At 44.7% G+C, this 21,093-nt stretch overlaps 2 protein-coding genes and 1 long non-coding RNA gene across 3 annotated transcripts; 2 read left to right on the top strand and 1 right to left on the bottom strand.

Annotated features, from left to right (window-relative positions):
* The first annotated feature begins 2,288 nt into the window (after positions 1-2,288).
* Positions 2,289-7,155, top strand: CCDC117 (coiled-coil domain containing 117). The gene is made up of 5 exons (XM_019538653.1): positions 2,289-2,305; positions 2,552-2,602; positions 3,006-3,239; positions 5,617-5,754; positions 6,364-7,155. The coding sequence occupies exons 3-5, from the start codon at positions 3,148-3,150 to the stop codon at positions 6,617-6,619; spliced, it is 486 nt and encodes a 161-aa protein (XP_019394198.1). The 5' UTR covers positions 2,289-2,305; positions 2,552-2,602; positions 3,006-3,147; the 3' UTR covers positions 6,620-7,155.
* Positions 7,156-7,872: 717 nt separating this feature from the next.
* On the top strand, positions 7,873-9,622 carry LOC109312583. The gene is made up of 2 exons (XR_002101865.1): positions 7,873-8,701; positions 8,746-9,622. It is a non-coding gene; the product is annotated as an uncharacterized LOC109312583 (long non-coding RNA).
* An 8,474-nt stretch (positions 9,623-18,096) lies between these two features.
* On the bottom strand, positions 18,097-21,088 carry XBP1 (X-box binding protein 1; the record flags this gene model as incomplete). Its single annotated transcript, XM_019539366.1, is given in 4 exon segments — positions 18,097-19,239; positions 20,278-20,362; positions 20,365-20,444; positions 20,960-21,088. Coding segments are annotated over 4 exon segments (858 nt in total), but the record flags the coding sequence as incomplete, so codon positions are not given.
* Between the last annotated feature and the right edge of the window lie 5 nt (positions 21,089-21,093).

Raw genomic sequence — 21,093 nt, 5'->3', positions numbered from 1 at the left:
ATAAAGAGATACAAACAGAAATCTTTGTCTGTAATTTTCTTTGGTTCATTTGGTTGTCATCAAGAAACGTAGCCATGCTGATGGATAATATGTATTTATTCATACGGAATACAGCAACCAAACGACAGGAAAAGCTATGAACAATCTATAAACAATGGCACTAAGGGATAAGACTACTGACAGTTAGATATCCATTGCAAGGGATCATCAGTAGCCTGGTGCAGGTCTTCAATATAATCATTAAAATAACTAGGACATGCTCTGTGATGTGTGCTTTAGTTTGGATTTTGCTACAATCACATGTGGGGTCTTTAATACAATTCCATTGATGCAGTAGTTACATCTATCTGGTCCAGTATGAACCCTGTTCAAGGTTGTCCAGCACCGTCTTGGTAAAGCAAAGCCACAAGGATTAGATGTGGAGTCCATGAAAAAAAATGTATTGATGAAGTCAATTGTATTCCTTTGCTGGATCCATTTTTCCTTTCATCATTTCGTTCTTTTCCTGCACTCCAAAATGGTCTTCTCAGCTCAAGCCTGACCCTGGGGGGGGTCAGTAAGTGCCTCAAAATTGGTAATAAATGAAACGTAAGCAGTTTTTTGTAGACTCTTGAAGTAGTCTGTGTATGTGAAAGGTCAGGAGGCGAGACACAAGACAGAGCAGACAGCCAAGGAACACAAAAGGATCTGCAAGCACCGGGCAAAACAGCTTATTGCTTTTTTAATCTCGCTAAACCCCAGGTGAACGCCCTTCTAAGAATCTGCTTTTGTGGAAACCAGTCAACCATGAACCTGACCCCAAATACTTAGGAGTCCACCTTGACTGTGGTCTCACCTATAGGCATCATCTAAACAACTACAAACCAGCTTGCTACATGTACTAACACCATCTGAACCTGGCTGGCAGCAGTTGGGGAAGCTGACATTCTCCTGCTGATGTTCTCCACCCCCAGGCCTGCAGCTAGGGGCACAAATTGCACATAAACTGGTTTAAATCTATAAAAGAAGAGGAGCTCAGTGCATATAAATAAACCAGTTTCAAAATGGCCGAAACAGATTTAAGATAAACCTGGTTGAATGTAGTATCAGACCGAGGCTGGTTTGACTCAAATCAGTTATGAAACTTCTGTCCCTAGACCCCTTTCCTAGTCGAGTTAATTCCCAGCATGCTTTGCAGCCCAGGGCTGGGCGGTCTGCTCCACCAGAGAACGGTTGGGGGAGGGAGGATGGTAAGGATTGCCCGCCCCACCTCCCAAACCCTGGACTGGGACTGGGACTGGGACTGGGACTGGGACAGGGACAGGGACAGGGACAGGGTTAAACCCACCTTCCCCCCAGTGTAGAGCTGTCCTCCTGCTAACTCATAAAAACTCACTGCTGGCGGGAACTGTGGACTACAAAACCCAGAGACCTCGAGGCAGCCGGAAGAGGAAGTGAACACACGCCATGCCAGCCATGGGCCAGGGAGCCCTGTTCGAGCGCCTCCCGAGGCGTGACCTCCACACCCGTGGCTGTTTCCGGCATCCGCGGCAAACACGAGCTCAGTTGTTCCTCACTTTCATCCCTACAGCTCAGACTAACCCACAATACTGAGGCTTTCAGCCCCGTACACTTTCACTGTCTGCACTGAGCCCCCATCATGCCCCGGGCCGGCCTCGCAGTTGCAGCTCCCGTCATGCCCCGGCCGGACTGGGCCTCGTACTACAGCTCCCATCATACCCTAGGATGGGTCTCGCAGTCGTCATGCCCCGGGCCGGGCCAGGCGCCCGCACTACGACTCCCATCAGGCACTGGGGCGGCCTCCCAGTGGCAGCTCCCGTCATGCCCCGGGGGGGGACTGGAAGAAGCCTCGCACTACAGCTCCCATCATACCCTGGGACGGGCCTCGCACTTGCAGCTCCCATCATGCCCCGAGGAGGCCTCGCAATTGCAACTCCCGTCATGCCCCGGGCCGGGCCAGGCCAAGCCAAGCCTCGCACTACAGCTCCCATGATGCCTGCGGGCGCGCGGTCCAAGCGCGGGGAAAGGCCTGGAAAGAGCGGCGGCGGGGCTGAGGCGGTGGCGCTCGGGGCCGGGCCGCGATGGCCGCACTGGGCCGGGCCGCACCGGCCCCTGCGTTCCCGCAGGCCCCCGCCGCGGGGCTGGACGGTGCCCTGCAGCCCGCGGCGCCCCCCGGCCCCTGCCCCAGCCCCGGCGGCGGGGCCCTGCGCGGTGCCTTCGACGTCGCCTCCCTCGCGGCTGTCGGCAGCTTCGGCGCGGGCCTGGGCCTGGACCTGGCCGCGGCGGCGCCCGCAGCACGCGCCCGGTGAGTGCCCGCGGAGCGTGCGTTGCCGACCGGCTGGTCCTGGCGGAGCCGCGTCCCCTCGCGGTGGGTGGAGCTTGGCGCGGGTGTGGGACGAAGCCCCCGAGAGCTGCTCCCCGGTCGTGGACCCAACCTGCCCGGGAGGAGAACGTGGCTGCGGGACAGCTGACTCGCCTGTCCTGACTCTGGTCTCTGTGCAGAGATCCAGAGCAATACGAAGTCACCAGCTGTTCATTTTTTCCTTTGCAGAGCTCCTGTTCGCTGCGGAAAGAAACACAAACTAGAGGAGGAAGCAGATGGGTAAATTAAATTGGCTTTCTGAAACCTGTTTTTATTTTCAGTTGCTTTGTCTTGGTTTGGGGGGCTGGAGGAGATGTGTTCCGGGGCCGGGGCTGGGTTTGTTAAGCCTTGGGTGGGAGGCGTTCTTCAGGATCTTTTCCTAAACTGAAGAGAACACCCTGAGTTAATTGCAGCGTACACAATCAAAATCTGCCTGGACATACAGTGATTAACTTCACGTAAGGATGCTGCTACCTGTGTAGGCTCGAAGTTTGACTCGATGTTTTTGTGCTGTCTGAGAGAGACTTTGCTTTCACTGTCTACCAACTCTGCAGAAGTGCAGATGCGACAGTCTATGATCTTACTGTTTTGCTGCATGATATCTAATATTCTTTTGCCAACTATAAATTTGTTTGTATCTCAGCTGTCCTGTGAGGAAGAGGAGACTGACTGCGACTGAGCATTGCCCTCTGACTCCCAGCCCCGAAGAGTGGATTCTCTGTGCAGGTCAGCAGGCAGCTGGGGAGTTAGCAGGTCAGTGCGGTGGTAGCCTTCCTGAAGCTGGCATGTTAGAAATTTCCTGTGAAGAAATGGATCAGACAATGGGGGAACAGCAGTACGAGGTTGCCCGCAGGAAGCTTCAGGAAATTGAGGACAGGTAAATGCAGGGATCGAGTAGACTGGGTTTGCCTAGCTTTTCCTTTCATGATGTTGAAAGAAACTACAACCTGCTAGGTTATTGTAGTGGAGTGCCAGCACCATTATAAGTTTGAGACTAGTTTTCTGTGTAGCTCACTTCTCAAGTGCTTTGAAACACACATGCAAGTTTAGATCATCCTGAAAACTTACGCCACATGGATCTTTGGGGTGGTGTTAGTGATCCAAATTTGAGATCACTAGAATAGGGGGGTTATCAGTTTACACCCCCTGAGAGCACTGGTGCCTTCCCCTCCCCCCCACCAAGAATGAGTGCTGTCAGCTTAGGTGACAGGCAAGGCGGTCAGGTGGAGTGCTGGTTCCCCCCCGCCCCCCGAGAAGTGCCACTGGCACTTCTGGGCTCCACGTCCAGCTGTGGGGGGACCCCTCTGGTTGGTGATTGGCTGCTAGGGGGGACCTCCCTGCTGCTTGACACCACTGCGGCAGCTTGCAGCCAGCCCCTGCTCTTGCCACTGATGTCAGTGCGGTTCCCGCTCACTGCCGCCACCACACCCCTGACACCGCTGCTACCTCCTGTGGGCAGTTGCCCTGGCCCCCAGCCTTGGGAGGCATGCATCACCTATGCTGCACCTTTCTCAAAATCATGTGACATCAAAATGTTGTGGTTATTGAAACTTTGGCATGTCTGGGGCTCAAACTACAATTCTCATCATTCATAAATTGATGCCGTCCTATCTGCATTGAATTAAACTTGTCAGTCACTCCCTGTCCTTGTGGAGTATTTACATTTCAAAGTTATTCAGCATAGAAGCTAAATTTACAATGTGCCTTAAACAAAATTGCTGTGAGAGAAAATTACTTGTGCTTTTTTGAGCAAGAGTGTTTGCAGGCAGCCTGCTGTTTGGATAAGTTGGTGATTATTGAGTCTGAGCAGCACCTATGGCTTAGGAGTTTGACTTCTGCCTGGGCAGCACTCTGAGAATGTGCTATGTACATCGTTGATCTTTGCTTGAATTCTACGGGGATTCTATGTGGAAGTTTGGTCTGAGACGTGTGTGATCTTAACAGCCAGTATTTCAAAGCATTCTAAAACCGTGTATCTGCCCAGGCTTTATTTAAGAAATATTAATTAGAAAGGGAAGACGAACACAGTGATAAACAGTAGTGTTTATGTAAACATGCTTTATGTTTAGGAAATAAGACATTGAGACTATCTTCTTTAAGTTCTTGTATGACTCCCCATTGCTGTATTGTGAGTACCTCTGTCTCTAGTGTAGTTATCTTTCTGATGCTTCTGTGAGGTACAGTAGAGCTGTTAAACCCATTTTACAGATGAAGAACTGAGAAATTTGGGAAATATGACTTGCCCAATGTCACACACGAAGTCTGGAAGATGTGAGAATGTAACCTTTGTTTCCCCAAGTCCCGGGGGAGTCTGTCAGCTTCTGGCTTATCCTTCCTCTCTGGCTGGTATGATAGTGAAACTTCCCTTAATAGAATGGCCTGATAATAGGTCGCACCTGATAATAAGTTGTTAGTTAAAGCAGTAAACCATTTGAAGTAAATACAGAAAACAAACTTGACTTTTCCATGATTTGTGTGGTCTATACCAGCAGTTCACATCTGTCAGCTTCAGCCTGTAAAGTACTGTAACTCCTGTGATAGAAGGAAATGTCAGATACTTGAAAAATTGTGTTCATGTGAAGTTTTTTTTTTTAATGGTCAGAGCAAAGTGCAAATAGTGTTCCTCTGCAAAATGTTGCAGAAAAATTGAACATTATGAAAACTGTATTTAACAATGTTAAAATGCAACATGTGCGCAAAAGACACAATTTTCTGATCCTCAGTGGCCTAAGTTTAAGGGTACTCAGTGTTTTTGTCCATGGGTGTTAAGGCATCTTTGTGTCAGCCTTATTAATAGAAGGTTTTTTTGAATTTTCAGGAACTTTTTAGGAGATTCTGTTCTTTTGCCCTTTCCAGATTCTCACATGCTGTGCTGATGTACATCTGCTTATATGCACATTTATTATCATATCTAAATATATATATATATATATAAATGTTCTGCATAAAAAAAAGTCTTTGTAATGGGTCCTAGATGATCAAGCATTGTGCCACTTTAATCTCTAGCAAGAAATATGAATATGAAGGATTTCATGAATGATAAAGAGCTAAGAAAGTGAAATTGCTACTTTAAGAGTCATTTTATATCTTGTGATTGAACTAGATTTACCACTGAATAGTATTCAGTACTTCTCTTTTATGATATGGCAGTGTTGTGCAATGCTGTACAGCATAGAAATACCTTTACTCAAGACTGATATGACTGATAGCTATGTACTCAATACTTTATTTCCCCCTTTCCTCTCCATTTCTAGGATAATTGATGAAGATGATGATGTTCATGCTGATGGACATACTAGCAATCTGCCCACTCTTGTCCTGTCTGATACCCTTAAAAAAGGGATGAAGAGGGATTTTGGTGAAATCCTGACAAAGAAAATAATAGAGTCCATGTAAGTTGTGGGGAAAATGTTGGTACTTCGTAGGTAAGGCATGCAAATGAGAAGGAGTCCCATCTGTCATTAAGCCTTGGTTTCACTGTCATCCAGAAGTATTTGTGATGAGACCCTTTGATCTTCTCTGTGATGCAGCTGGTGTTGTGCAACAGGATCTTTTATTTGGTTAAAAATAGGACACTTATTTTCAATTTATAGTAAAAAGTTTCCATTTAAACTATAAACTTCCTTGCATTACCCCATATCCTAATGTAAACAATCTGCCTTGAGGGGAAACTTGTGATGTAAACAATAGTGGTCATATTTGATACCATGGGAGAAAAGCTTTTTTTTCCCCCTCCTTTTTTGTGGTATTAGGAGTGGAAGCAATACAATGAAATTAAGAAAGAGGAAACATTGGGATTAATATCAGGAAAAACATGTTGTGAGAGAATCTGTGAAAGGGAGTGATCTTTTCCCTTCCTCCCCACCAAATAGACCAGGTGAAATACTAGTATGTGTGCTCTGAGAAACAGATTTGTGCTGATGTAGAATGAAATGGGTCCTCTCCATTTTACAGTTGTAACTGAAAGAATTTTGATTAAACTAAGACTCCATCCATTCTAGGAGCCGTCCCTCAATGGAGCTGGTGCTATGGAAACCTCTCCCTGAATTCCTCACAGACAAACTGAAGTCTGTTTCTGTTGCTAAACACTTCAAGCATCAGGAAACAGAAGGGTGCCAGGCTAAGCAGTCAGCATGTGGAGCTGCCTTCCACCCACAGACTGAAACGTTCTCTGAAGCACAACGGACTGTGATGTCGCCAGATCTGTATGTTAGCTTGGGAGCCCCTGGGTGTGCAGAAGAGGAAATGGAATTGTAAAAGCCAGATTGCAGACTGAAATGTGCACATTTTTGAAGGTTTTTGTGGCTGGTTTTCATTCTCTCTTCGCTTCTGGTATGAGATGTGGATCTGAAGTGTTATTATTTGGGTTGTGTTGTTTTTATGGTAACAATCAGAAGACTGTGGATTTGGGCAGTCACAGCTCTAAGAAATGGAAGAGAAGCTTTTATAGTCCAATAACAATAACATTTTTACAAGGAAATCCCATGAACTTTGGAACAGGGAAGGAGTTCTCCAACTGGCTTATTGGGAAATGTCCTTTTAGTAGTTGCCTTTGGTGAGAAGTACACAGCAGATACTGAATGTAATAGGGGATCAACCCACCCCTTATGCTTGCTGAGCCATTAAGATTTTGGTGTATGCTTTGCTTGCTGTGCTAGCTTTGTTTGGGATTGCACAAATATTTTGAAAGCAGAAGGTATCTTTTGAGTTGAATCTGAGGTAGACAAGCCACCTTTGTGAAAAAGCAGTTCTGTACTTTTTGCTTCATTTGTGACTGGCTTGAGCTCAACCTTGAAATGCAAGCCTGGAAAACTACTGTTCTGCAGCATGGTAGGGAAACAGAAGTTAGAACTACACTACTAACCTGTGCTTTTGCTGTTACTAGGAAGTAAAATTGGTGACTGAGTTGAAAAGTTGGCCATTTAATTTTACTTGCTCACTGGCCCAAAAAACTGTTTAAAAAGAAGAAAATAGTTTGGTTTTCTCTGATCTATCCAAACAGAAGTGTAGAAGATGGATATTCTCAGTAGACGAGTTTGGATTTTGACCTAGAGCTGCTGCTCTTTGCAGTGGATTTGGAAAAGCAGGCATGGCCTCGGATAATGTTTCTGAGGTGACTGGTGCTAAATGACTTGGCACCTTTGGTTTTTAATCTGAGGAAAATAAAGTGCAAATTGGATATAGAGAAGCACCTTTAATTGAGTTATTGATAAATGTTGTTGCAGCAAAGGCCAAATCCTGCTTGCCATACAAGAATATCCCAAACTTCAACTGTGTGGGCTCCTTTACATTGGCAAGGCAAAAAGATTTGGCTCTAAATTTAACAAAAAGTGAAGGTTTATCTAAACTAGAAGAACACATAATTAATCAGAATTATACTGAGTTTATTTGGGGAATCAGATGGCGCATGTAGCATTACCTGAACTTCATAAGAAGAATATGCCACTGAACAGTATTGTAGGAAAGGAATCATTAATACAATATTGGAATGCATTACAAATAGAAAATAGCTTTTTATCATACTGAAGTAAATCCCCTCTTCCATTAGTCAGTGAAGATAAGTTTTTATTGTTTGTTACCATTCCTGGGGTTCCTTGAAGATATCTGAAGGAAAATTTTCCTTATACTAGCAGGGGAGGTGGGATATGTTGGGAACCCTACTCACCATGCCAGTCTATTTGCCTTGACTTCCCTTGCACTAGAAAGAAACAGGTACAGTAGTTCTTTCCATGACAGAGCTTTGGATTCATTGCAGTGGCTATGTGTTTCTGCTTACATACCAACTCGATAGCCTTTGTGATTGGACATTCTTCTGTTCAATAACTTTTGTCAAAATATGCATTTTTAAATTGAGCTTTTCTTTTGAAGCCAATGTTTCTACTGTTTTGGCTGGTAGTGGTAGCTTTTTGTTGAGAAGAGAACCCTTTGGACTTGGGCATAAGGAGGCTGGTTGAGGAACTCCACGTCTGTTCAACTCTCCACTCCATTTTCTGGCTGGCTGTACTTGCCCAAGAAAAAGAACTTTGTTTCCTATATCAACAAAAGTTTTTGTGACACTAACATTGTTCTGGTACTTGAATCATTATTGAAGTAAGCTAGAAACTGGTGTAAAATTTTGCCACTGAAATAACTGATTTCTGTACTGGACAAATGTGTGCACCTTTTTCCCATTCTTGTATCTAATTTCATGTTTGAGGTTGAAAACCTCTTTGTCATGTAATATGCAAAATTTCTTGTGTGTTGCTTAAACCTACGAAATCACTTAAAATTGTTCAGCGTTTGAGAAGCCTAGTGCATATAACATAGGGAGTTTGAGGGAAAGCATTATTTACTGTGCAGGTAGAGGATGCTGTGAAGCTCCCAAATAAGTATTTACTGTGCAGGTAGAGGATGCTGTGAAGCTCCCAAATAAGTATCTTCTTCAAGCTTGTAGTGCTGTGGAAAAGGTTCAAGGCTGAGACCGGGCTAAGACAATGGGTTTGGCCTAAAACAAACCTGATGGAGAAGAGATGGCAAAACCATGGCAGATGAATGTGAAGGACCTTAGGAGGCCAATGAAATCCAAACAGTATTTTTTTTTCTGTTTAGACTTGCTATGTTTTTTTCATTCAGAGCTATTCATCTAAGTTGCAGACAGACTAATCATTGTATATGCTTAGTATGAATGGGATTTTTTTTCTATGGTTTTAACAACTTTGCATATCCCATTTGTACCAAAGGTTGCTGTTCAGATGTATGTGTCTACTTCAAATCCTCTGGTGCTGTAGAGAGCCCCCTGAACTAATTTACTCTGCTCGTCAAATCTTGGATTCCTTAGTGGCATAAACCATAAGATGAGAGATCTTGTATGTAAAGCAGCTCAGCTTTAAGTAGCAAGCATCTAGTTTGAGTTCCAGAGTTCTTGTTTGTTTTTGAAAAAGAGAAAAGCATTTGTTTCTTAAATTGATGAGGGAAAGTGAGATTTGCCTTCCATCCCTAAATTAAGTGGGGCTGTTGAACTACAATCTGCTTTAACTATTCATTACCCAAGGCATGGGTAAATGAGCAATTGAAAGGATGTGCATTCATGATGGTTGCATTTCTTGTTCACTTCCTTAAAGAACTTCTGCTGATTCTGCACGTTATAAGATGGCACAAATGGTGCGGCATCAAGGAAACCCTTGATGATGCTTTATTTTGAAATAGGAAAATCTGATTCCAGCATGTCTTGTTGGGACCAAATTACTATTTGTATATTAGTTTTCAATAAAATTTTTAATGCTCTTTTTTTTTTTAGGTGACTAACATTTTTACTGGAAACTAGGATGAAAGCACTTAGTTACTCCTGAAAGAAGCTTTCATATACAAAAATGAGTGTAAAATATTGTCTGTGCGTCGGACTCATTGTCCATTGCTTTTCTTTACTGTCTTCAAAGTACAGTGAAGAAGAGCTGGAAATTCGACTGACCAAGAGTTAGCTAACCAGCCTAGCTCTGATTGTTTTATTTTTGTTTTTTTAATAACTCAAGAAAACTCAGGCTAAAAAAAGCTTTAAAATGTGCACCTGCGTAATAGCCAGCTTTTATCGGGACATGAGACAAAGTAATTGATTATGGTTTTTTACCCTGTGTCTATTCAGGGACCTACAGTCACTTCTCTAAAGATTAAACAAGCTGCAGGTGAGCTCAGTTAGAGCTATTTTTGATATACAGATGGCAAAACCTGAGGTGTGACTAAAGGAATGGTGTTTCTTATACTGGATCAAACCACTGGATTGTGTTAAAACATTGTCCATCCACAAGTTTTTCTTACGTCTTACAGGCATGAATAGTACCACTGCTGCTGCACCAGATCCAGGAAAGGCTTAAACCCTTTCCCCTGCCATAATTTAAACTACTTCGGTACTAACTTACTTGGGAGGCACAGTCCTTGCTATTGCACCTGCTCTGTAGCTCTTCCTGGTGTAACCCTACTGCAAGGTTACCTGTCATACTAACAAGTTGCTTTGTTACTCCTTAGCCTTTTCCTTCCTTCCCACTTTCTGTCCAAGACTGGCTAGTCTCCCCTCAGTTAGTGGCTTCTCTTTTGACAAGACTTCCAGCAACTGAGGCAATCCCTTACCTGTAGTTCAGTTAGGAGATGTATGAGGGTAGGAAGAGATCTGAAATAAGCTGAATGTTTTTGCCCAGCCACTCAGAAGTTGATCTAGTGCTTTTGAATTGCTTTGTCCTTTACCTACCTCAAAAATAAGATTCTGTTGCATGTTGACATTTGTTTATTTTCACCAGATTACATGGTTTGTTTTTTTTAAATTTGGAATAAGATCATAATTAAAATGATCTTAAAATGTTTCTTTAAATGGTCATATTTTTCCCTCTGTCCCTTCCAGTTTGTGTTTAATTTTTGTTATTTCAAAAATGGTAGTAGAAGTGTCATTGGGGTGTCAGGTTATGGATTTGAAGCATTGTATTTGAGGTATTTGACACATGGAACTAAACAAAAAACTGACTAAGTGCTTACTGATTACATTTGATATATTCACAACCTCTAGGGCAGTTCTCAGCCTTTTTAGAGTCGGAGCCCTTTGAAACATTTTTGAATGTAGTGGCACCTGCAGTTGAAAACCACTGTTGTGCTATCTCACTGATTCTCAGCCAAGGTCCTGTTGCACACCTCTCTCTGCCTGTCTTGGGGTTTACTGATAAACCTAAATCAGGCAGGATCAGAGGCATAACTAATGAGCTTGCTCTGGGTGTCCCTGCACTTGACCCCTTCACCTGGGCAGTGCAAAGGGCTGCTCTTACCCAGCCTGACCCCTCTGGATGGGCAGTAAAAAGGTTTCAACTAGAGCATGTGCTCTTGCCACAGCCCCTTCTGGTCCAACCCCATATCCTCCTACCAGAAACAGGAGCATAGGGCAGACCCACTGTTGCTGGGAGGAGAATGTGGGTTCAAACCAAGAAGAGGTGCAGAAAGAAAACAAACTAGGCACAGCTGCTTCTCCACCTGCCTCTGCAGGAGGGGAGCAGGGCAGTTCCATCTAGCCTTTCTTTTAGAAGTTTCCTGCCCGAGTCCCAAATGCAGTAGAATTGTATATAGAATGGTCTTCTCAATTTCACAGATCAGGGTTTAAATGTGTGTTGTTTTCAGTGAGAGATTAACATTTGAATAGTTGTTTATGAGATCAAGGAGGCTGTGAGTTTTAGCCTCTGGGAAATGCAAGCAGAAGCTAGCTCCCTTCTAAGCACGGGATGATGCAGTATTGCAAGTTGGGCAGTAGGGGCTGCTGTTAGCAACACTTCATTGGTTTGTCAATAATGCCTCCCAGAGCAGGGTTTCTCAACCTGTGTCACTACCTGGAAGAGGGTCAAAGGAGTATGTGAACAGGTTATGAACAAACTTTAAAAATGGATTCTCCTTTTAAAAGAGAAAAACATGGGATATTTTCCCCTTGCAGGCTGCCAGAGTTTCAGCCTGAAAGGGGCTGCTTAGGGCCTCCCTTTCCCACCCCCGGCACAGTGCATTGGGAGTGATGGGTACTGAGCCGGGACTGGCCATCAGTGTTTACAAATGGGTCCTGGTACAAAAAAGGTTATCGTAGAATCATACAAGTAGGGTCGGAAGGGACCTTGTAGATCTTCAAATCCGACCCCCCTGCCTGGGCAGGAAAAAAAAACTGGACTCAAATGAGTCTAGCCAGGTAGGTATCAAGCCTCTTCTTAAAGATCCCCAGGGTAGGATTCAGCACCACTTCCCTTGGAAATTGGTTCCAGCTCCTAGCCGCCCTGACTGTGAAGTTGTTCTTGCGGGTGTCTAATCTAAACTTACTCTCCAATAATTTGTGTCCATTGTTCCTTGTCATGCCGGGGGGCGCGAGGGGAAACAGTGTCTCCTCCAAACCCTTCTGGTCCCCCCTAGTGAGTTTATAGACAGTCACCAGCTCCCCCCTCAGCCATCTCTTGTGACGGCTGAACAGGTTTAGGTCCCACAGTCTTTCAGTGTAGGGTCTGTCCTGTTGTCCCCGGATCATGTGGGTGGCCCTCCTCTGGACCCTCTCAATGTTGTCCGCATCCCTCCTGAAATGGGATGCACAGAACTGGACGCAGTACTTCAGCTGTGGCCTGACCAGTGCCGCATAGAGGGGGAGGATCACCTCCCCGGCTCTACTTGAGATGCATCTGTAGATGCATGACAAGGTCCGGTTACCCCTGCCAACCGTGACCTCGCATTGTCGGCCCATGTTCATCCCGGAGTCAATAATGACTCCAAGATCCCTTTCTGCCTCCGTGTTCTCAAAATGGGAGTTTCCCATTATATAAGTGTGCTGCTGGTTTCTACTGCCTAAGTGCAGCACCCTGCACTTGTCAGTCTTGATAACTACTGTCCCAGGGAGTTACAGGTTGTAGCCATATTGGTCTACAGGCCAAAGGAACCAGAACTAGTGGTAGAGGTGATAACTTTTATTAGACCAACTAGATATTTGCAAGTTTTCCAGCACGCTTGCCCTTCTTCAGGCATAGGAGAATTGCAAAGAGAATGCAAAGCATGCAATCTTTGCAATTCTCCTATACCTGAAGAAGGGTGTGTGCATCCACAAGCTTGCAAATAAAGATTTTTTTACAAATATCTAGTTGGTCTAATAAAAATATCACTTCTACCACAAGTTCTGATTCCTCGAGAGTTAGGCAGAAGGAATGGTAGATGTGTACCTTATGGACTATGTAACGCAGAGATGCATGCAAATAAGATGCTACAATAAGTTGGTCTAAATATGCAGGGGTACAAGCATGACCTATCCAAAGTTGTGGGATTCTTTTATGACCTTTCAGCATAGTATTTGTGCATGTTACTTTAGATCATTTAGTCTTTTATTTTCCTTGTCAGTAGGGAATGTTCTTCACAGAATGTCCATGAATGTTGCATTTAACTCAAGCTTACATGGCTCAACTGTCATGGATTCAGTTACTTGCTTGTTTTCTAATGTAATAGATAATTCTAAGGAACTCATTCTTGATATGCAGCCTACATGATTAGCTTTGCATTTAAAATTTAATAGCCTAAGAACTGAAATTTTACATTTTCTGTAGTTAAAGGTGTGGTTTTTAAAAGGGCTTGTACAGCTGAGGATATTCCACTTGATATCTTCCAGTTTCTCTTGCCATTATGTTATATTGAACAGGCAGAGGTTACCATCAGGACTGAGTATTTATTGCAGTTGGCATGGCACAGACACGGTCCTGTCATTGAAGGCCTTACATCCTTAGATCTCAAACATCACAATGTTCAAACAACTAACTAGTTTAGTGATTCTGGCAGTTCTAAGTCTCATAGTTGTTTTTAAAGTACAAAGTACCTTCCTTCCTTCCTTCTTCAGTTAGTGATTCAGGAAAATTGCTCTGGAAGTGGCCTTGCATGGGAAAGAAAGAAAGAGTTGAAAGGAACACTGGTTGGAAGAAAAAAATCAATATAAAACAGCTAGCAGACAGACAAATCTTTCCTTGCTGGACTTAATCTGCAGGAATACGTTGAAATCCTGTTTTTTTCCAACCCTGCTTTTGTCAAGTCCAAAACTCATGTTGCAAATTCTGCTGAGTTTGGTTTGCCTTCCTGTGCTATCTGCCTTGTGCTCTGGCCTTGGCTACCCAGAAGGAAAGGCAGTTCTTCTACTTCTGATGGACTACTGGCTTAGGCTTTGTGTACTTGTACTACTACGTTGTCTAGTTTTGTTTGCAGCAGATAACTGTGGTTTGAATTATAAGATCAGTGGGTCATTTGCTTGACAAAGAATGGGATAATTATTTAAATTTCTCACAGTGGGAGCACTGCTTTCTTGAATGGACTGAATAGAACTGAGAAGTAGGTTTCTTTCTTCTGTTAGCTGCTTTGTAGAGATTTTGACTAATACTGTCTTATTGGAGTAATGCAAATCCAGTTCCTGGAGAAGAGAGAGGTAAGGTGGGTGCCTCCTGATAAAATGTCAGGCGTGTGCCTCGTCATTCTGTTACTCCTTATAGGAGTTTAAAGAAGTCTACTGTATCCTTCCTTGATTGTGTCTAATCATTGTCAGTTCCCCCCAACCCCCTGCACCAATCTTCTTGACACTTGGTAGGCTTTATGCTCTGAGCAGAAGCTACCACTCCTGCAAGTTTCATCCAAATCGGACAAAAAACAATGTTATAGCTATTTAATTGATTCCCCACTATACCCTATGGCCGGATCTCTGAGGGGGCTCTGAAGCTTCGGAGCCGCTTCAGCCGGATCTAAGCGAGAGACCGATTCAGAGCTTTGGATCGGATCCCTGGCATCCGAAGAAGTAGGATCTGAAGCTGGATTGAATAGCTGCCTGCTTACACCGGCCTAATTTTTACTGGTCAGTTGCAGGTGCATAGGAAATCTTTAATTTACCAACTTGTTATACAAGTGAAACTAAACAAACTAACATCTTGAGTAACCTAAACTATTTTAAGCAAAGGGGAATAGTGCTCACAAGTCAATCTGTACCCTAAATGGAGAGCTGCAGGAAAATGAGTGAAACAGTGAGAACTCCCAAATAGAATGAACTAAGACGCGCTGTGCTTCTTGCTGGGGCCCCTAAGTTTTATAACAGTGCAGAGAGAGATTTTTTTACCCCAGTTCTTTGTACCTTGCGTTGTAAGAATGCTGTGGATACAGTGAGATGAAGCTGTACACAGGTGTGCAGTGTTTTTCCAGAAGTAAATTATTGTCATCACCACAATAACCTTAAGGTTAATTGAATGACTGAACAGAAAGGCAGTGACATCAGTTGCAAGGTTTCACATTTCAGCTGAAGCTGCTGTCTAGAGGCCAGATGTCTCATGCACACATCTGTGCAGGAAGGGAAACCATAGCCACAAGGGTAGTGGGAAGTCCTTAGTGAGCTTTTCTTGGACAATATGTGCAATTATGAAGGCTCCGCAGGTGCTGCTTTCAGATAGTGGCTACTACTCCATGTAAATGTGTTTAGTCTGTAGCCTGGGGACTGTAGAAGATGCAAGGAAAAAGGTTGTCTATTTAAATTCAGTGGGAGTGTTGTCATTACTTGGAGTAGATCCTCAAAGAATCTATTTTGAAACACTTGGAGGAGAAAAAGGTGTTTAGGAGCAGTCCACCTGGATTCACCAAGGGCAAGTCATGCCTGACCAACCTGACTGCCTTCTGTGATGAAGTGACTGGATCTGCAGCTGCGGGGAGACCAGTCGATGTGGTGTAGCTTGATTTTAGCACTGCTTTTGAGACAGCTTGCCTATAACAATGCTGCGGGAGACTAAGGAAGTACGGGCTGGATGAATGCACTGTAAGGTGGATACAAAATGGGCTGAAGCATTGGGTTCAGAGAGTAGTAATCAGTGGCTTAATGTCTAGTTGGCAGCCACAAGTGTAGTGCCCCAGGGGTTGATTCTGGGGCGGGTTTTGTTCAGTGTTTTCATCAATGACCTGGAAGATGGGATGAATGCACCCTCAGCAAGTTTGCATGCTGGGGGCAGTAGTAGAAATGCTGGAGGGTAAGGCTAGGATTCAGAATGATCAAGACAGAGGATTGGGCCAAAAGAAATCTCATGAGGTTCAACAAGGACAAGTGCAAAGTCCTGCACTTAGAATGAAACAATCCCATGTACTGGTGCAGGCTGGGGGCCAACTGAGTGGGCAGCAGTTCTGCAGAAAAAGACCTGGGAGTGACAGTGGACAAGAAGCTGAATAAGAGCCAGCAGTGTGCCCGTGTTGCCAAGAAGGCCAATGGCATCCTGGGCTACACTGGTAGGAGCATTGCCAGCAGGTGAAGGGAATTGATCATTCCCCTCTTCAGCACTGGGGAGGCCACATCTGGAGTTCTGTGACCAGGTGTGGGCCCCTGCTGCAGAAAGAATGTGGACATGTTGGAGAGACACCAGGAGAGCAACAAAAATGGTGAGGAGGCTGGGGCACATGAGGAGAGACTGAGAACTGGGTTTATTTAGTCTAGAGGAGAGGAGACAGAGGGGACTTAATAGCAGCCTTCAACTACCTGAAGGGGGGTTGGAAAGAGGAGCTGGACTGTTCTCAGTGGTGGCAGATGACAGAACAAGGAGCAACCGTCTCAAGTTGCAGCAAGGGAAGTTTAGGTTGTATATTAGGAAAAATTCTCTCACTAGAAGGGTAGAAAAACATTGGAATAGTTTATCCAGAGAGGTGGTGGACTCTTCATCCTTGAAGATTTTTAAGACCCAGCTTGACAAAGCCTTGGCTGGGATAATGTAGTTGGGGCTGGTCTTGCTTTGAGAAGAGGGTTGGGCTAGATGTGACCTCCTGAGGTCCCTTCCAACCCTAATTTTCCAGGATTCTACTTCAACCTCTAATTTAACATAAAAATTTCAAGTGATTATTAACCCAATACATCTCTTGATAAACTGCTCTGATTACCTTTCTCCCCCAAAATGAAACTTCATGTGCTTTGTTTTTCTAATTTCATCTTTGTTTCATTTCATTTGCTCTTTTTCTGCATGTGTCTATTATATTTTAAGAACCCTCTTCAAAAATCTCCCCATGCATGTACTTCAACTGTGCAGTGTTGCTTCTTAGCCTTTTGTTGGATTAAAATGAATAAACTGAACTTCATTTCCTTACCATAAAATAGGTGTTTAAAATTCCAGATCATTCTCATCTTCGGCAGCTTTCCAGCTGAAGTGTACACACTAGAACTAAATGCAATGTTCTTTGTAGTGGTAGTACTACCAACCTGGGGATGAGAGGTGTCTGTCAGACTTCTGAAACAGCCCACCTTAAACTTAGTCATTTAGTGATTTCAGTATCTTCTGTTGTAGCAACTTCGAGGTATGTGCAAATGTGTTAAAATGATTTGTTTTTAAAGCCATAGAAAGGAGTAACAAATTGAATACATACCAATTCACTCCATCATCAAGGGTGCTCCTGTGAGTTGGTTATCAATACTAACCCACAACCTGGATACCCATCAGTCAAGTAGTTGTTTAGAACAAAAAACATAACTACCACTTTTTTGTGAAAATATTGAGTTTAGAACTAGTTTAGTAAACTAGTTTACTGAGTTTACAGTGCTTGAGCTAACCTCCAGCTAATGCTTTCTTTCAGAATAGTAGTTTGAGTTGCAAGGCTTTTTCCAGCATAGCTTTTTTGTAGAAGAATGTGAAATGCAGTACAATAACAGTAACTGGACTCTTCCCTGGCACAATTAGCCACTTGGGGAACCTGGCTAATCAGGTCTCTTCCTAACAAGAGGTACAGCAGAGTTCTGGCAATGGGATCAGTACTTCTGACCTGTAGGGTACATCCATTGAGAGTACCCCAAAAAAAAAAAATTCTAGTAACTACATTGATTGGCATACTGGAGTCTATCCTGTTTCAGAAACTTAATGGTTGTGGTTTGTTAAGTGTAAGCCACTGCAATAGGCTCCCTGTAAACAAGTAGCCTGAAGCATTGCAATGCTTCACTTTTCGGCAGCTCCCAGCTATTTGTTTTCAGGCCTTGCTTTGAATATATAGCTCAGACCTCTACCTCTCAACCAAATAGATGTTGCAGGCTATAACCTGCAAGGGCAGCAATTCTGCAAGAGTGCAGCATGAAAGACACAGACACGTTGTTCTCCCCGTTTCCTAGAGGTAGCAAGAGTCTGCCATGTCATTACTTCCCTTTCCAGTCTTTTGAATCATTAAGAAAAAAAGATACAGAATCACATTGCATTGCACTTTAATTGCACAAATAATATTAAAAAAAAAAAAAAAAAAAGTAAATGGAGAAAGCAACTCCCTGAAACTAAGTAGCAAAAGGAAGAACAAAAACTTAAAGCATTTACACAGTAAATTTCTGTTAACTGTACAATTTTTTTTTTAAGAACTGTATTGATCCAGTCATCTGTACATGCAGGGAGAAGTAGCCTCCACAAGTCAGTAGGCTACTGATGCAGCTAAAATAAGGACTTCACTTCACTGCTGAATAAGGGAAAGAAGCGAAGAGCTAGCTTAGTAAGGAAGGGCTTGCCTAAAAAGGGCAAGTTGGTTAGGACAGGTAAACAGAGGCAGAAAGCTGTGAGCCTGATGTTCCCCTTACCCTCCTACATGTAGACCTGGAGCTTCTTTTTCAGGGGAAATGTAATGGTGCAAAGGGTAGTGTTATACCCGGGGGGGGAGGAGAATCCAAGGTAGGCACAAACATAACAATACTTGGTTTGGTGAAAATACTTTTTTTTTCCTTTTTCAAGGGGGAAGGGTAGTATTTACTTGCAACTAAGAAAAGGACAAATTTCCTCCCCTGCACAGGTGACATTTCTTCCTCTGGAGTAACTATAACATTAAGTAAGAGATCACACACTGATCAGCTGGGGGAAGAGTTCACTGGCAAAAGTGTCCCCCCATGTGTGGTCAGTGTCCAATGGAGAGGACATGTCACTGAAGGGAGAAGGGGAGCCTTCATATCCAGAGTCACTACAGGCATCCAGTAGACAACTAGAGGGCTGAAGACTATGATCAGGTGAGAGCAGGTGCAAGATACCCAGCTCAGGCAGGAAGGTGTCATCTGCAGGTTCCTCCTTCACTGTAGCTGGGAAGTCAGGGGGATCCTTGCCATCTGAGGGGGAGAGAGATGCTTCCTCTATTTTCACTAACAGATTGCTTTGATTGATCGTTTGAGCAGGAATCTCCAAGACTTGGGCCTTGGTGTACACATGGTCAAATCGTATCAGTTCATTAATGGCTTCCAGCTTTGCTGATGGGGACCCCAGAGAGGGAGAGGGGGCAGCTGGTAAGGGATCCGATTCCTCTCCATAAATATCTTCTTCCAGCTTTTCCATACAGGCTGACTCTGAGTCACAGTCTTGTAAGAACATGTCTGGGTCCAGGCTGTCCAGGATGCCCAGCAGGAGATCAGACTGCAAAACAAGACCCACTGCTTTAAAGCGAACTTGCAAGTTGCCGTATCTGTACAAGCCAAAAAACTCACTCGAGCTGTACCCCTACCCAACTACATTTACATTCATTAATAAGTGGCCTTCTACCTTTTCAATAAATTACAGGCTGCATAAAATGCGTCACACCTGCTGCTACACAATGGATTTAATACATTCAGAGCTTTCTAGTCATTAACCCTTCAGCAGAGTTTACCAATATATCAGTCTTCTGCACTACTAGCTTGTAGTAAAGTAGCTCCTCCAGGCCTGCCCCCCACCCAGGATCAGTTTGCCTATCATGATGATAGGTCAGGGGCATGCAATTATTTTGGGCAGAGGGTAGCTTATTGAGTTTTGACAAGCCATCAAGGGCCACATAACAGGCAGTCCAGGGAAATTTTGTTTTTGTTTTTGTTTTTTTTAAAGGGGCCCCATGAGCTGGACAAAATGGCTGGGCAGGCTGCATCTGGCCCCTGGGCCACATTTTGCCTACTCCTGTGCTAGGTCATATTAAAATGGAAAATCCTACATTCCAATTAGGCCACCTGCAGAAGCAAAACTCAGGCAACTACACTGAAAAGTATTTGCCAGGACTAAGATGGTCAACCTCAATTCTGAAGCTGTTTGTTTTTTTTGCTTTGAACTTCCAGAAGTCCTTGAATTTATCTGAAGTCAAAACACTGGGCAGCTGCTTTGATTCTGCCAGGTAGGATTTTACAGAACTGGCTACGTACTTTTGCAGCAAATCACATAGATAATACAGCAGGTTTAATGCACTGCACAAGACAAACAAGTAGAGTGCAGCGGGCAGTGTCGCTTCCACACAGTGACCAGATGCAGCTTGCATTTCAGCCATTGCTCAAGCTTCACAGGGGCTACCACTGCCTTTGTCTAAAGCTTTGAAATAAAAACAGCTGTACCAACTAGTTGAGAGCAGGCTCAGCCACTAGAAACATGGAGCTGTAAAATCAAGTGCTCCTGTTCAAGTAATCTCTGGTGCTGAAGACACAAGCTGTTCACCTCAGAGTCTGAAGAGTCAATGCCATCAGAATCCACGTGGAGGTCATCAGGAATGGTGACTGCTGGGCCTGCACCTGCTGCAGAGGAGCACGTAGTCTGAGTGCTGCGGACTCAGCCGACCCGGTCACCAGCCTGGTTTCATCCACTTGTGATTCCGCTACCACCACCTGCACAGGAAGAGAAACCCAGCCCGATCAGACCTGTGCAGCCCTGTGAGGTGGGGGCAGGGGCTGCAACCCTTACTGCAGGGAGACCAGTTCCCCACCAGGCCCTTCTGCTGCTTGAATCCAGCCCACTAGTGCCAGGGAGGAGAGGAGCACTGCAGGGGTTGAGAGGCCAGGCTTAGGAAGCAGGTGCAAAGCCACTGTTCAGTAACACTTGGACACATCACCTGTCTGGTCCACCTCCTTTTGGAAGGTGGCCCCAGCCCTGACTGCTGGTGTACTCCCCAGGGTCCAAGTTCCTGGAGACAGTGTGTTACTTTGCAGGGATGGGGAAGACCAATTGGTGCCCAGGACAGCTTTTGGGGGAGAGCTCAGAGGCTTTGAACCAGCCCCACACCTCTCTTCCAAGCCAGCAGCCAGCACCTCTTGTCGGGCAGGTGAGACGGCCCGACTCTCGGGGAGGGCGGGGGCGGGCCGGGAGACACGTGGCAGGCGGCTGTCGGGGGCGCGGGGCTCACCTGGCCCTCCCCTTCGTCCAGCTGCAGGCGGCAGCGCAGCTCCTGGTTCTCCAGCGCCAACCCGCGCGTCTCGGCCCGCAGCCGCTGGTTCTCCCGCAGCAGCCGCTGGTTCTGCAACACAGCGGGAGCGGGTC

This window comes from Crocodylus porosus, unplaced genomic scaffold (assembly GCF_001723895.1).
Source record: "Crocodylus porosus isolate Cpor-Errol unplaced genomic scaffold, CroPor_comp1, whole genome shotgun sequence".
Lineage (NCBI taxonomy): Eukaryota > Metazoa > Chordata > Crocodylia > Crocodylidae > Crocodylus > Crocodylus porosus.
Note: the sequence above shows the minus strand (reverse complement) of the source record. Positions and strands in the feature narration are given on the sequence as shown.